The 14,972-nt window shown below is 36.7% G+C and overlaps 1 protein-coding gene across 13 annotated transcripts in view; it reads left to right on the top strand.

Moving 5' to 3' along the window:
- Nucleotides 1-14,972, top strand: part of HECW1 (HECT, C2 and WW domain containing E3 ubiquitin protein ligase 1) — a 233,504-nt gene that overhangs the window by 142,013 nt on the left and 76,519 nt on the right. For all 13 annotated transcript variants that reach the window (XM_072330283.1, XM_072330275.1, XM_072330282.1 and 10 more), the window contains one exon: nt 6,343-6,512. In XM_072330283.1, the coding sequence (XP_072186384.1) occupies nt 6,343-6,512 (170 nt within the window). The remainder of the gene's footprint in view (nt 1-6,342; nt 6,513-14,972) is intronic.

Below are 14,972 nucleotides of genomic sequence, written 5' to 3'. Positions count from 1 at the left end.
AAAAGACCTCTAAGATTTCTGAATTCAACCACCGTATCCACTAAACAGTGTCCCTAAACACCACATCTACATGTTTCTTCGGCACCTCCATGGATGATGACTCCACCACTTCCCTGCACAGCCTGTTCCAATGCTTGACCACTCTTTCAGAGGAGGAAGCTTTCCTGATATCCAGTATTAATCTCCATTAGTGCAAATTGAGACCATTACCTTTTTTCCTATTCACTACAATCTCCTGTTAGATAGTTGTAGAGAGTGATAAGGTCTCCCCTGAGCCTCCTTTTCTCCAGACTGAACAATCCCAGTTCCCTCAGCTCCTCCTCATAAGACTTTATCTCCAGACCAGAAACAGTAAACTGGTGCTTCGGAGCAAAAGGAGATAACTAACTTCTCCAAAACAGATCTGTAGAAATTTTGTTTTCTAAAAGTATTTGCTTTTTGGTTTTGGAAGCTGGTCCTGTAAAAAGTTAGTTCAAATTAATTGGTTAATTAGCAACACTGATCTCAAAGAAGATAATTGTGTGCCCCCGGTGGCGCACGGTGGAAGAACTGCCGCTTGCAACACCGGAGGCCCGGGTTTGAATCCCCCCTGTGGCGCAAGTGGTACAAGTGCCGCGCTGCTACACAGAGGGCTCGAATCCCGGGGGTTGGACTCAATGATCTCTAAGGTCCCTTCCAACTCGCACGATACTATGATACTATAAATTTTCCATGATCAGGCTTCTTAATCTTTTCTACAACTGTATTATTATAACTTTCTTTATTTAAAGTACTAAGAGAAATATTACATGCCTAATTTAGTTAGATTGAATACAGTCTTGAAGGAAAATTATTCAGCAGCTTTGCATTTAGTTGCCAGTGAGTACCACACTTCTGATAAGCTGCTGAAAGTGTCAAAGCTCTCTTGCATGAAGTACAGAGAGAAGAAATGTGCTATTTCGAAAGTGTTATTTGTGTGATACACCTCCTAACAATGTATCACCTTAAATAACTTTTTTCAAGCTTTAATATTTCACATATTTCCCACTTCTAATTTACTAAGTGATTTTGTGGAACAAATGAGCAGAAGATCTACGTATGTCACAAACTTAAAAAATGAACGAGAATACTCATAGGACACTCAGGGCTTGTTGTTTGTTTGTTTGTTTGTTTGTTTTTTAATTTCTATTTTCTATATCTTTGAGATCACACATTTAAATAACATTTTTTCAGTTTTTGGAATTCAGAATCTAAATAACAACTGAAAATAATATTAGGTCCACTAAAGGTTATTTTGAAAATTGTAGTTGCTATGAAATGCTAGATCAAAATGCAGATATAGAGCATGGTCTGTCTTCTAAACATTTCTTGAAGCCCTAAGGACCAATTTTCTAACAGGAATACTAGCCAGTAAGTTTTGTTTAATGAATATTGCCATAAACCTGCCACTTTTTCTGCCCTCCCCCAACTCAAACTGACTTGCCCAAATGTATTCTCTATAAACCATAAAGTTACCACTCACTCACTTGTTTATTTGTTGTTTTACCTTCCATAGCTTGTGGTAAGCTGAGGTGACTTGCTACCCCCTCTGGTACACCAGCATCTAGGTACTGCAGTGCTCTAGATTGATGTGTTTAAAGTCTTTGAAATTAACAACTGCATTATCCTGTGCAACATGCATAGTCCTACCCTGTGGTATGGAGCTTTGTGTGATATTGGCTAAGACAGGTGTTTAGTGTGGTTCAGAGGAAGATAAGAGATGGTATTTTGCTCCAGTGTCTAACAGCTTGCAACGATGAAACCTTCACTGTTAAAATTTTCAGAGTAGCTGTTAATACTTTTAATGTGCTTTCTTTCTTGATTAAGGAAATTTTAAAAATAGCCTTTTGGCCATTTATAAATAATTAATTTCTTAATTCCTTTTCATTCATAAATAGACCTGTTTCCTTCCTTACACCTCCACTGCCTCTTCCTCATAGAAATGAGAATCCGTTCCATACTCCCTTTGTAGCACATCCTACTAGAAAAATATTTTTTTCCTCTTTTTCACTGTCTTTAATATGTTGTCTGGTTGTCTCATTTGACAAAGATGTTCAGGCTAATCTATCCTGCTTAGCTAAATTTGTGTTTATTTTTTTAAATTCAATCTTTAATAACCTCCTTGTGTAAAGGTACCAGCCAATTCTCTCTACTTACATTATTATTTTTTGTAAGCCAGGTTGATGGGACCCTGGGCAACCTGATCTAGTGGCTGGCAACCCTGCCTCTGTCAGGGGATTAGAAATAGATGATCTTTAATGTGGCCTAACTCAGAATGTCTTGATTTTCTCAGAGGATCAATTGACTTATGCGCAATACATAACACTTCCTGGTTCTGAGCACACATGGCTAGTATGCTAACAAGAAAAATGTGAATTCAGTGAGTTGACCATGGAATTGCTGGGGCTTTAATAATCTCTCTCACATATACAAAGCTAGCTGCAAAGCAGCAATGGCAATCAATTTAGTGGTGCTTGGAAACACAAAAGAAATTCAGTACCTGTCTTTTGTTGGATGGAGTTTACCAACTAGCAGAACATTAATAACAGCTTCATAAAAGTAGTAGCTATGCAACTCACTGGCCTTTAACCTTTTTTCTGGTTTATAAACTCTGTCTACTTCAGTAAATGCACCATCAAGAGATTAAGTGGACTTGTTCCTCTTGGGATGTGTTTATAAAGTGCACAAAATATGCTTGTGTGCACTTTCTAGGAAAACTCTTCTACAGCTGTTGACAAAAGCTTCTCTGCTCTTGGGGAGAACAACTTCTAACTTCATTAACTTGCCTACCAACAGACTGACCATAATTCACTTAGAAAATAGCTCTTTCCATACCCTGGTTGTCACTCTTATTCTCCATTCTTTTCTATGACATGGATCAAGTCCAGTACTTTACTATATCTGCAAGGAACTAAAATATTATCCTCACAATTATTTTACTGATCATTATGATTGAAGAATCTCCTTGCTGTGCATGACAAAATGTGACTGTCATACTCTCTCCTCTAACCTTCAGAAAGCTTAGTCACTTGTACTGAGACAAAATCAGACCTGGTAAACACAAACAGATTCCAGCTGTTAACAGATTAACATCCCCATCTAGTTGCATGTTTTCCCACTAAACACACACTGATTTCCAAATTGCCACAAAGATACAAGCTAGTCATCATCAGTGCCAGAAAATTTGGTATGCTGCATGGAAAATGGGTTTACAGGATGAGTCTTTACAGGGTAGATGAAGTGTATGGCCCTCCTTAGGGGCAGATGCTACATGCCTGAAAATAACCCAGAGCAAAGCTTCCTTAAGTCTCCTTGAGGTAGCCAGAAATCAGCACGTGTGAAAGGGAAACACTGAAGCTGGAACAAATTGATAATTCCCTTGGGGCAGCAGCAGGCAGCACTTGGTGTAAGCCATTTGTATATAGTGAAGTGAGCCTAGCTGGCATAGGATGCACATACTTTTTTAACTGAAAGTCTGTAGCAGTGAAAGAGTTTGCAGTTGTTGCCTGTACACCTGGATTTCTTCCTTTCATCGTCTTTTGTAAGACAGATGGCCTCACATTATCAGACTGATAGATGTGTATAACCTTTTTGACACAAAAGTGTGACTTGTGAATAAATGGGAAAGTGACATGATATATTAATAACTTCTTAAGTAAACTAGCTAAAAACACACCCTTGGAAAGCATGGGTGAGTTATGTTGGTAGCCTTTCCTCATAGCATCTTCAAGAAATACACTAAAACTGCAGTGTACAGCAAGATAAATCTCAGCTGTCTGGATTCACTGGTTTTACCAAGATTTGTATTCAGTTAACCCTAAATATTCAGTATCTTCAGAACCTTTGCTAAAGACAACACAGAAGAGAAAGTGGAACAGGTGGTGTTCTTCCAATCAGATGTTACACAGCAGTGGTAAGAGTGTACTTGAGTGTTGTAGTTACAGCAAGTTACAGCATTCATCAGTTCCACTTCAAATTAAATTCATTTCTTCTGCATATACACAGGTGTCAATGTATCTTTATTCTGAGCTTTTGGATTTTTGATGCCAATTTTCACGGCGCTCAGAATTTTTGGTGAGATATTTACATACTATTTCTCTGCCTGAGAAAGCTACTTCTGCTATCCTTGTATGCACTAGACTTTAAAAATAGAAGTTTCTAACATTTTAACATAATTTGCTGTATTCTGCAATCTAAGCAAGAAAATAATACAGACAGATAAAATTTCTCATGTGCTTAGCTAAAACATTTTTCTTATCCAAATATAATAATCAAATTACTAATTAAGGTTAGGAGTACCTTTACATTCATGACTGTTTATTTCCCAAAAATAGAGTGATAGGCTATCATAATTTATTGAGGGTTTTTTATGATACCTAGTATATATGTATCTATCAATATCTGTTTGCACAGTGGTACAGAAAGATAGAATGGCTGCTCTTTGAAGGAAAAAAAAAAAATTAAACATACAGCAAAAAATATTTTGGCTTCAGAATCTTTTGAGGAAACATCAGAGGGAAACAAAATAAGATCCAAGAGGTCTTTTCTTTCTCTCATATTTTAGCATTCTGACACTATTACACTGCTGGGCGTTTTCATTTGTAGTTCTTTTGCAATCTTGGTTTTTATTTCTGGAATGCACTTATAACAGTACAACTTTTGAAGCAAAAGAGTTTGCCATAAAGGATTTAATCAGGGGCTGATAGATTAGATACATGCTGGTAACTTACAAATTGCACACTTAGAGAAGAAACCCGTGTTAATAGTTTGAACCATATCTTTTTACTTGTGTAAAAGTATTTCTATAACCATGGTAATACATGGTGTCAGCAAAATACTTTCACATGTTAGTAATGATATACCCTATCTTTTTCTTTGTTTATTAGAGGACATCAGAAGAATGAGATTTCTTTAATACAGTCAGTTTCTGGACAAACAGCTTTTGATGATCTGCTGTATGAATTTTATGATGGAATATGCAATCAAAATCAACTTACTTTTTAGTTTGCACTTTTTATTGCATTCACTGTTACCATAGTTGAAGAAAGTGAAAAACAACCCTTTGAATCTGAAAAAATAAAAATAAAAAAATAATAAAAAGTCGATGTTGGTGTGGAAAGCTCAGTTCATCTAGAATATCTTCTGGGAGTGCTTCACATGGTCTCCTGTTGACTTGTTAGAATGACTTGATGATTTTGGTTTAATCAGAAAAGAGTTAGAGCACTGTTAGAGCACATAGTGGTTTGGAAACCTTCCCTAAAATAATAATAATAATAGTATAAGTTTAAATTGAATATTTTGGAATGCATTTAAGCAGTTTTGGAATAGTTTTGTATAATGCTTTGTACATCTTCAACACAGCAAGAGAGAAAAAGTAGCTAGAATGTAGGTCAGTACTTTTAGCCCTGTGTAAAGCTATAAACAGAGGAGAAAGATCTCCATGCAAAGAATGGTGGCAAAAAACAAACAAACAACAACAACAACAACAAAAACAGCTACTAAAATCACTAATAAAAGCAAGTGCTTTATGTTTTCCTAGGAAAGCTTAGAGATGCAGCTGGAAGAATGACGGCCAGAAGGTGTAGTTTATCGCAGTTGAACCAAAACTAATAACAGTTGCATATTTGCTTTTCACTGACTTCATTGCAGGAAATCATAATGAACTTGTGTCTTTCTTCAGGATCTTAATGGTGAAATAAGTGCCTGGTGATTTTCTCTGCACAACTTATATATCAGGGAGTTCTGCAGCTAGAATGTCCTACTCAAAACTTGGACATTATATACATTAGTTCTCCTGAATCAGTTCAGGTAGAGTTAACCCATGCATGAAAGGAAGCATTTTAAAGTGGAAAAAATGTAAAATGGTTTCTCATGTAAAAAAAAAAAAAAGTAATAATAATGTAGTAAAAGCTACATTTTGTAGAAGTAGAAAATTGATACATGGGAGAAGTATCATAATGGACATATTTATGTCATAAAATGAATGGATTTCTTTTTCAGAGCTTGTTTGGGATTTGGAGTGTGCAATTGATTAGCTCAGATCACTTTTATTTAGTTCCACAAGTACTGATTTAGAAGCCATATTACTCTGCACAATCAGGCTGTAAAATTTTGTTTAACTAGATAATAAATTTTAAATATTAAGATTCAGCCCTATGTTACCTTCCAATAAATATATTAAGTTTTTGTTTGGTTGTCTTTTTATTCTGACCTCACTGTCTAAATTCCTCATCTGTTTCCTGTCTATTTTTCCTGATTTCCTAGAGAATTGCCTCTAATGTGAAAAAATATTCAGTTTATTTTACCTTATTTAACTTCTTTCAGATTTTCAGGCTTTTGGTCTGAAGAAAGGAATGTTTTTCAATCCAGATCCTTATCTGAAGATTTCCATCCAGCCTGGGAAACACAGCATCTTCCCAGCACTTCCTCATCATGGACAGGAGAAAAGGTCTAAGATCATGTGCAATACAGTTAACCCAATCTGGCAAGGAGAGGTAAGCAGTTTAAGTATTGACTTGTCTTAAAACATGGAAACAACTTTGGCTATAGATTCTTTTCACTTTTTAAGCTTTTTCTTGTCTGTGATTTTTTCCTTGTCTAAACAGTTGTTGATCTAACCAAGTTTGGCGTGTGTCATGGTTTCTTATCAATGCAAAATGCTTAAATAATAGCTACAAGTGATAAATTAAAATTTTCAGTATGGGTTGTTCTTTGCAGATGTCAATTATGAAGTTAATTATGGAAGGCAAATGTAACCCAGAGTTGAAAAATATATTCTAATAATGTGAAAGATTACTGCTAGATTGTCATAGTGTTCTTACACAGAAAAGAAACATTATATAAAGTAAAATAGAATAGCATGCAAAAAAGTAAAATAGAGTAACATGCAAATAAAAATAATCTGTGTGTTTGAAAAATGTCAGTGGTAGTATAAATTGAAATCAACCTTGGCACATTTGCCTATCACATTGAAGAAATGCTCTCTGGTCTGCTGCTTGTTGTTGGAAGGGCTTCATGGTCATTAATGAGATCTTAGAGTTCAGTTGCTCCCTGCTGTTCTTAAATTACACCCAAAATGGAAACAGACAGCAAAGAATAAGGAATCTTTCTGGAATTAAAGGAAAACAACATTATGAGTTTGATTTACTGATATTCTCTTTCAGACCAACATCTTCAATGCAGGAAAGAGTAGAAGTAAATAAGTACTAAATAGATTTATTCAAATTAAAATGTAAATTGTGGAGTAGTTTAGGGATAATTAGGTCAAATTGCATAGGCATGAAAGTTAGAGTGGGGAAGGAGATTAAAGAATTATCACTGAATACTGTTCCATTGAGGAGGATGATCAAGAAATTAAGTATCACATCAGATTATGCTACAGGTGAACCTTAGTTAGGGAGGAGATGACACCTCCAAGCTCGTCTGAGAGCAAATGCCTTCTACAGGGCTTGCTTAAGAGGAAGGCCCTGTTGTGAGGCATCCACCAAGCAGTGTCTTCTTTCCTACCCTAAGCATCAGATGTGTCTAGAAGAGGGATCCCAGGTCAGAGTTGCTGGAACTGGGGGTCATTAGCAGAAATGTTTCAGTAAAGTGCATAAGACACCAGTCAAGAGGTAAGCAGGCATAAAAAGGAAAATTGCTGCATTATGTGTCTTGTGTGGTGTATGTGATTGTGGGAGTTCACAGAAAGCATTGATGCCAGAAATTGATGCTCAAAGGACATAGGATGTGCCTGTAATCCTGCTGCTCACTGTTGGCCAGACTAAACTATTGAGATGACACAAGCTGTTCATTTTGGAAAGGGACATCAGCTGTGCTGGTAGAGGCTGAAAATTATCATTTTTGAAGTACTTAATACTGATTGGACGTCTTTTACCAAAAATAACTTCCAGTGAAAGTAATTTGCTCTCACGTCTTTTTGCACTGCTGGAGGATAAAATAACCACAGAGGAAGAATGTGGCCCCTATTAAGTGTCAAGGGTCATAAGATACACCTTAGTTTGTGAGATGACATTTCTTTTTCAAGAGTTTGACAGTAATAAAAGGAGAAACAATGAAATGACCAAATAGTGAATGTAGGGAAGGAAAAACACATAGCTGACTTCTGCCTTCTCTGTTCTCCCTCTGTTTTCTTGATTGTGTACAAATACGTAGCTTCTCACTTTCTGTTCTTAGCCTTTTAGTGTGTAAGGAGTCTACAACTGCAGAGATGTCAATCAGCATACTATCCATCATTTTCTTTGGCTGATGTGGAAATCTTTAACTGCTTGTACTTGGGTTGCAGTTTACACATATCAACTGCTCTGAAGTCTTTGTTACAAAAACCCACATTAGCATATCTGGCACAGAAGTTCCTAGGCTTCTTTGGTTTTATCCTTTTATGGGACAAGTGAAGGAGAATTACAAACAACTGCTAAATTGTGATGGTAGCTATTTTTCCATCCACCTTTTCAGCAACACTGGTGGATACAAACATTTTAAATGAAAAATTTTGAGAAATCATAGTTATTTCATTAACTGCTTCCATCACGGGTCATTTTTCCCCAATATACTATGGGTGATGTATTACTTCAGAAGTGTGATTCTTTCCTTAGGTTCTCTAATAGCCATGTAAGCAGAAGCTAGAAGATCTCTTTTTCAGTTTCTTTCTCTTTCTTAACGTATCTAATTAGTTTTGGCTCCTAAACTTGATAAATTCTGAAACAGAAAAGTAAAACTACAAACTGTTACATTTGTATATGTTCTTGTATATGATTACCCTTGAACGAATTCAGAAATGAAAGTGTTGACTTAATTCTGTAGGACTTCACCATCAAAATACAATCCTACAAAGTAAAATAAGATGTTTCATTTACTTACTTATATTCATTATTCATTTTGCTGTTCCACCTCATATTCTTATCAAGTTGTTTAATATGCATAGTAACCACCTGCACTAAAAGAACACTCTGAGAGCACTGTGATACCTCAAACAATATTTCATTTATGTCATGCAATATTAATGATCTTCATTTCACAGGCTATTCAAATATTTTTCAGCACTAGTGACCCTGAATTAAAGCTATTCTTCTACTGCTATGTTTCACTGTCTTTTATACAGGAGGACGTAACCAAATGGAAATTTCTTACTAAGGCATTAGTTGTATTTTGATGCTTGTAGCAATACTCAAGTGAAAGTGAGGTGAAAGCCTTTGGTGAGAACTGTTCAGTGAAGCAGGTTAAAAACCATATGGTATCTTACAGTGGTTGAGAGGAGTCCTTCTGTGATGTTTCTGTGTTTTCCCATATGGAAGCATATCATCCAGTTCTGCTAAGCTAATTGTAATTGCTAATTGTAGTGAGAAATTACAAAAGCTAGTAAATATTCAAGGGAAGGTTCGGACTAGTTAATGATTGTGCCACAGCCCCTCTACAGTCAGTAATGAGAATAAAGCAATTGTAGAAAATAAAAACATGTTTCTGTCACACAGAACTTACTGCTGATTCATAGTTAATGGTCTAACTACTTTTCATACTCCTGGCTCTACTTTCAATGTGGTGCATTCTTTGACAATATATGTACTGTAAAACAACAACATAGATCTGTACTGTTAAACAACATAGATCAGGTTCTGAAAAACAGCTGACTTTGGACAGCTTGCACCTATGTACTTCAACTCTGCTATCATCTAAAACATGTCAGGTGTATCCAGACAACCTGTTTAGGGTGCTCTCTTGCCTGTAGTAGCCCCATCCCACTTCCAGCAATTGATTGGCACAAGACAAAACAATTGCCAATGACTGTCAGTGGTAGGCAATGTTTGTCTCTGTGACTGTATTTAGTATACTGATAATAAGATTATCTTGGTTTCCCCTTGGCACTGACTATCACACCTATCCCAGCCTTTTCTCCATGTCTGGTCCTAAGTGTCAGATTGGACTAGTTCTATCATATCAGATACTCATTGATCAGGCAGGAGATACCCCTATAACCTATCAAGACTATTGCTGTGCCATCCATTACAGGCTGTAGACAGCTGAGGGAAGAAAAGTTGTCACTCATTAAAAGATGGCAGCTATAGGTGAAGGTGATGGTGGGAATATATTTTAGATGACAAGTGGATAAAAACAGAAACAATATGAAAAGCAGGGATCAGAAGCCAACCAGGTTGTTGTGTTGCTGACCTACTTAGTGGTTCATAGGGTTGTTGCCTTGTAACCTCTTTGGCTTTACTTTATCAGCTGCAGTGTAGGCTAGCTTTGGGAGAGACCTCCCAGGGTAATCTATAGCTCTCACTTTGTATTTTTAAACTTATTCTACTAGGAAGAAGCCACAGTATGGAAGGTATCTTTGCTATCTGGAAGCAGAAAATTTGCATTGTTGGACAATGAAAATGGCTGGGGCTACTCTGCTTTTTATCCACATGTGCTGATATCACCGAGGTCAGAAGTTGCTTAACATTTTAGTCTGGGGAAGAGAAGGATCTGGGGAGACCTCAGTGCAGTCTTCCAGTAGCAAAGAGAGCTTATAAAAAGGTAGGAGACTGACTTTTTACATGAGCAAATGATAGTAGGGCAAGGAGGAATTTTGTTCAACTATAAGAGAGATTTAGATTAGATGTTAGCAGGATTTTATTTTTTTTTTATCTGGGAGTTGGTGAGATACTGAAACATGTTGCTCAAGAATGTTGTGAATGTCCCATCCCTGGAGGCATTCTAGGCCAGCTTGGATAGGACCCAGGGCAGCCTGGTCTATTGGCTGGTGACACTGCTCAGGGCAGGGAGGTTAGAACTAGATTATCCTTAAGATCTCTTCTACCCATTCTAACTATTCTTCTAAGCCATTCTGTGATTCTGTGTCATCCATTTGACTTCAGTAGCTCTTGTTTGTATCTGAAATGTTTTGAAGTCAGAGTCACCTAATGCCCATATATATATATTGAGATTGCTCCAAAAGTAACCGTATTCTTCAATGTTGTCACCATGAGCAAAGCATGCTTGCCAGTGGGGAACAAAAGTCCATGTGCTACTTTTGTAAAAACCTGCACCAGAGGAGATGACCCACTGGGTCTGGAATGCACCACCCACCACTTCACTGTGCTCACATCCACTGTTGGATCTGTATTAACATTCATTAGGCATCAATGGATGTCATTTTTTTCTGCCCAGAGAAATTCAATTCCACACCTTTGCTTTATATACTCTCCCATGTCAGATGCCAGTTTCTTAGATGCCCACCTGCTGCCATCTGTCACGTGGCAACAAATTGTGATAGAATATTGGTAGGAAGGTTCAGTTTCTACAGCTGTGCCATCAACATCCACCATGGATGTTGTGGGCCATTAGAAGGGATTTTTCAACAGCTTGCAAAATTTGCTAACAGTTCACTTAATTGCAAGGTCATTGTGAGCGAATTGTCCTACCACTCTATTTTGGGGTAAAATGTAAATAAATCTCTTAAGGAAGTATACTTTTGTCTAATATTCTGTTCATCTAGTAGAATTGAGCAAGATGAATGTTTATCATCTTCCTTCTAATACCGTTACTGGAAGGATAATGACACTATTCACATGTTGTTTCGTGTTAAGACCATGTATTTTCTGTCACAGTCTTTTGATAAATCCTCTCTTTAGATTTTGTTAGCAAGCACTAAGTCATAGACAGTCCAGGCAAGCAGTACTAATCACTAAATATTTTAAGCAGCAAAGCAAACTGGTTTAAGAAGTAGTTAATATACCTCAGCTTGGCTGGCAAATTCTGACAGTGGGCTTGCAAATTAAGTAGTTAACCCATCCAAACTTTTCTTGAGAACTATCTGGGGTATTTCTTTCTTGACTGTGGCATTTTGTTAGAACCAGTTGCTTCTTCAGTTTTGGTTACTTACTAGTGAGTAGGAATGGCAGTGAGATTACTCAATGAATTGGTTGTTGCAACTGTCCAATGTATTTATAGCAGTAGAAATTGTTAGCTGTTAAATTTCAACTCCAGTAATTCTAGCTCTGGAAGAGTAGATTGCCTTTCAGTTGGAGTGCAGGATGCAACCATTTAAACTCCTTGCAGCTTTCCTGGTTGTTGCCTCAGATTTTACAAATATTATTAGATTATAGCTGAGATACAAATAAATGCTTTGAGTGACTGCTTTATCACTCTGAAGATAGCTAAATTTTTCTGGTGAATTACTTGATGTGTGTAAGCAGAGGTGTTCAGTACTCTGTTGCAAGAGCACTTGACAAGTAGTATTTAATGTATCAGAATTGATAAACAGAATTGAAGTATTTTCAAATGTTTTAACTTGTACTGACAGCACCTCAGAGAACCTGCAACCTTTGAAAAATAGTGCACTTGAAAAAATTCTCATGAAATCTATCTCTTCAGATTACCAATCAGAAGAAGGAAATAGTCCGGGACTCAAATGCTAGAGATGGTGGTTTAGAGAGAGGAGGATTCTGTACTACTGTCAACAGGGATAGAAGCAGGGGGTCTGGATGCTGGCTGCATCTGTCAAGGTGGTATCAATGTAATAGGCTGGCTGAGTGCTGAGCTTTACCCTTTTTGGAATAATTGTATGATTTTAAACTGGATGTGGATTATATTTTATCTCATTTTGATCAGATTTAAGGCCCAGATCTAGATACTGGCAATCCTACCAATGTTTCATGTAATGCATTATTCCATCAGAAATTCAATGTGAAGGAACAACAGGAGTATGACACTGATTGAATTCAAATTTTTATTGTTTACTTAGATGATCTTTCTCCCTCTTGGCAAATATGATGGAATAGGCTGCAGAGACAGGCAGGCCTTTGTACCTAAGCTGTACCTAAGTCCAGCACAGATGCTATGAAATCTAAATCCTGAATTCAGTGTTTTGCCAGGGGTTTCAATGGCACTGCCTTGTGAGTAGCAGTTTCAGTACTCAGTATTCCAATACACGTAGCCACATAAAGAGTAGAACAAACATAGTTTCACTAAACAGAAAAGCTGTGATTTTAAAGCTGCAGTTTGTTTTAGTATCCTGTGATGACTGAAGTGTGAAAGCCCAGGACAGCTTTAGTTCTTTCAGAAATAAGTGGAAGGAGTGAGAAAAATTATCTAGACTGTTCTAATATGTCATTCTTTCAGAAACACATTTTGATGTCATCTTCTGCACCTAGAATACTATCAGTCTTGCTAATCTTGTGTTTTAGGACTTGCAGGAGTCTTCATATAGTTCCAATCTATTCTATACTAATGAATTTGTGGAAAGCATATAAGAGATGAAGAAAAACCATGACTCTTGAAGCACTGCCAGTGCTTCATTTTTTCCAGGAGTCCTTTTAAATGTTTAATGTCTTAAGGATGAAACTGGTCATTTGTAAAGTGAAAGACATCTTGCATCAAAGAAAATTCATGGGTCTCTTAGCCAGTAACACTGAATTTCGTAGACTACATGAAATATGTGGGTCTTTTTCTCTGGGGCTTTTTTCCCAAGAAAGAGGGAGAGCTAATCTGGGGGAAAATCTAGAAAGTCAATATGCAAGGCCCCATTCAACTTCAAAGAAGTTCAATGTAAAGAGTTGTATGAAATGTTAAAACAGCAGCACAGGTTCTTTGCACCCTTTTTATTGTAAGAAAAGAAACACTGTGCCATGCCAGAATAGGGTACCACACAGTTTCTGACACTGTGGTCACTGCTGAATCCCAGGCCAAAGACCCTCTAAGAATATTTGTAGGGTTTCTTACCCTTCAGCAGCAATATTTTGTGTTGTCATTGAGAAGTAGTATAGTAAGTTTAAGAAACTGGAATTCTCAAACTTATCCAGTTGCTCATATGAAAAGCATTGTGTGGGACAGAAGTGACATGCACTAGAGATTTTTGAATGGGTGCAGAATAATACAGATGGAGAATGGTGAGTACTTAGAGCATGAATTTGTTTCACTAGAGTATATCAAATGAAAAAGCCACTAATGAAATATTCATCTGAATGATTAAATCTGTCTTCACCCATCAAAAGTAATTTACAGCCTTTTAAGATTCATTTCTGCATATATTGTCCTGTGACATGATGGGTATCACAAATATATTCTGTTTAATTGTGTCACGTATTCAACTCCAAGTTAAGAGCTTAATGCTCTGTGTCACCAATGTAATAATTTACTTTACTTTCACCAGTTAATATGCTGACTGTTCTTAGCACTTCACTGGCACTTAACTTTTTAAATCAGTACTAGTAGACTTATTCTTTTCATTTTAGCAACTTTCTTGATAGTGTTTTTGAGAGCTCATCACTACAATCCATATCCAGGCATGCAAATAACATTTTTGAAAAGAAAACATGGGGATTAATCATCATCATCAATTTGCTTTCTGTGTAAACTATTCTCAGACTCTGGAAATGTTTTTCTTACCTTATGGATAGTTACAGATATATTCTATCAGGTCAGCATTTGGCATTATCTTCAGTTTTCACCTTATATAAATCATACACAAAACTCACATAAGATCTATTCATGTCAAAGAAATGAATTATCTTCATATGTAAAATCATTGTTGGGTCTGGAAGAAACAACAAACAAACAGCAAAAGAAAACCTTAGCATTTAAAAGCAACTTGCTCTCTGAGTCTTCCCTTCAGGTCTTACTCCAACATAAAGATAGCAGTGTAAGTTCAGACCTATGTTTAGCTCATTGAGATTGCACAAGAATTTGGATATGTCGTCTGATCCGGAGTATCTTTGATTCTGATTTGCATCTCTTTGAGCATGAATACAGGAATACAAGACAATACAGGAGGTAGGTGTGTACAATCTGTAAATTAGAGGAGTATCGTAATGGTTTACTGCTTGCCAAAGCCAGAACTGACAATACTGTTTGTTAAGCTCAAGAAGAGTTTGTATGTTAATGTGGGCCTCTCGATTAGGTCACTTTTGCTTCTCTCTCCCTTCACTGTATTTCTATGGATAAAGTTAATTACAGCTTTTTGATTTTTGGTGCCA

This window comes from Excalfactoria chinensis, chromosome 2 (assembly GCF_039878825.1).
Source record: "Excalfactoria chinensis isolate bCotChi1 chromosome 2, bCotChi1.hap2, whole genome shotgun sequence".
NCBI lineage: Eukaryota > Metazoa > Chordata > Aves > Galliformes > Phasianidae > Excalfactoria > Excalfactoria chinensis.
The sequence above is the reverse complement of the archived record's forward strand: the minus strand, read 5'-3'. Positions and strand labels throughout refer to the sequence as shown.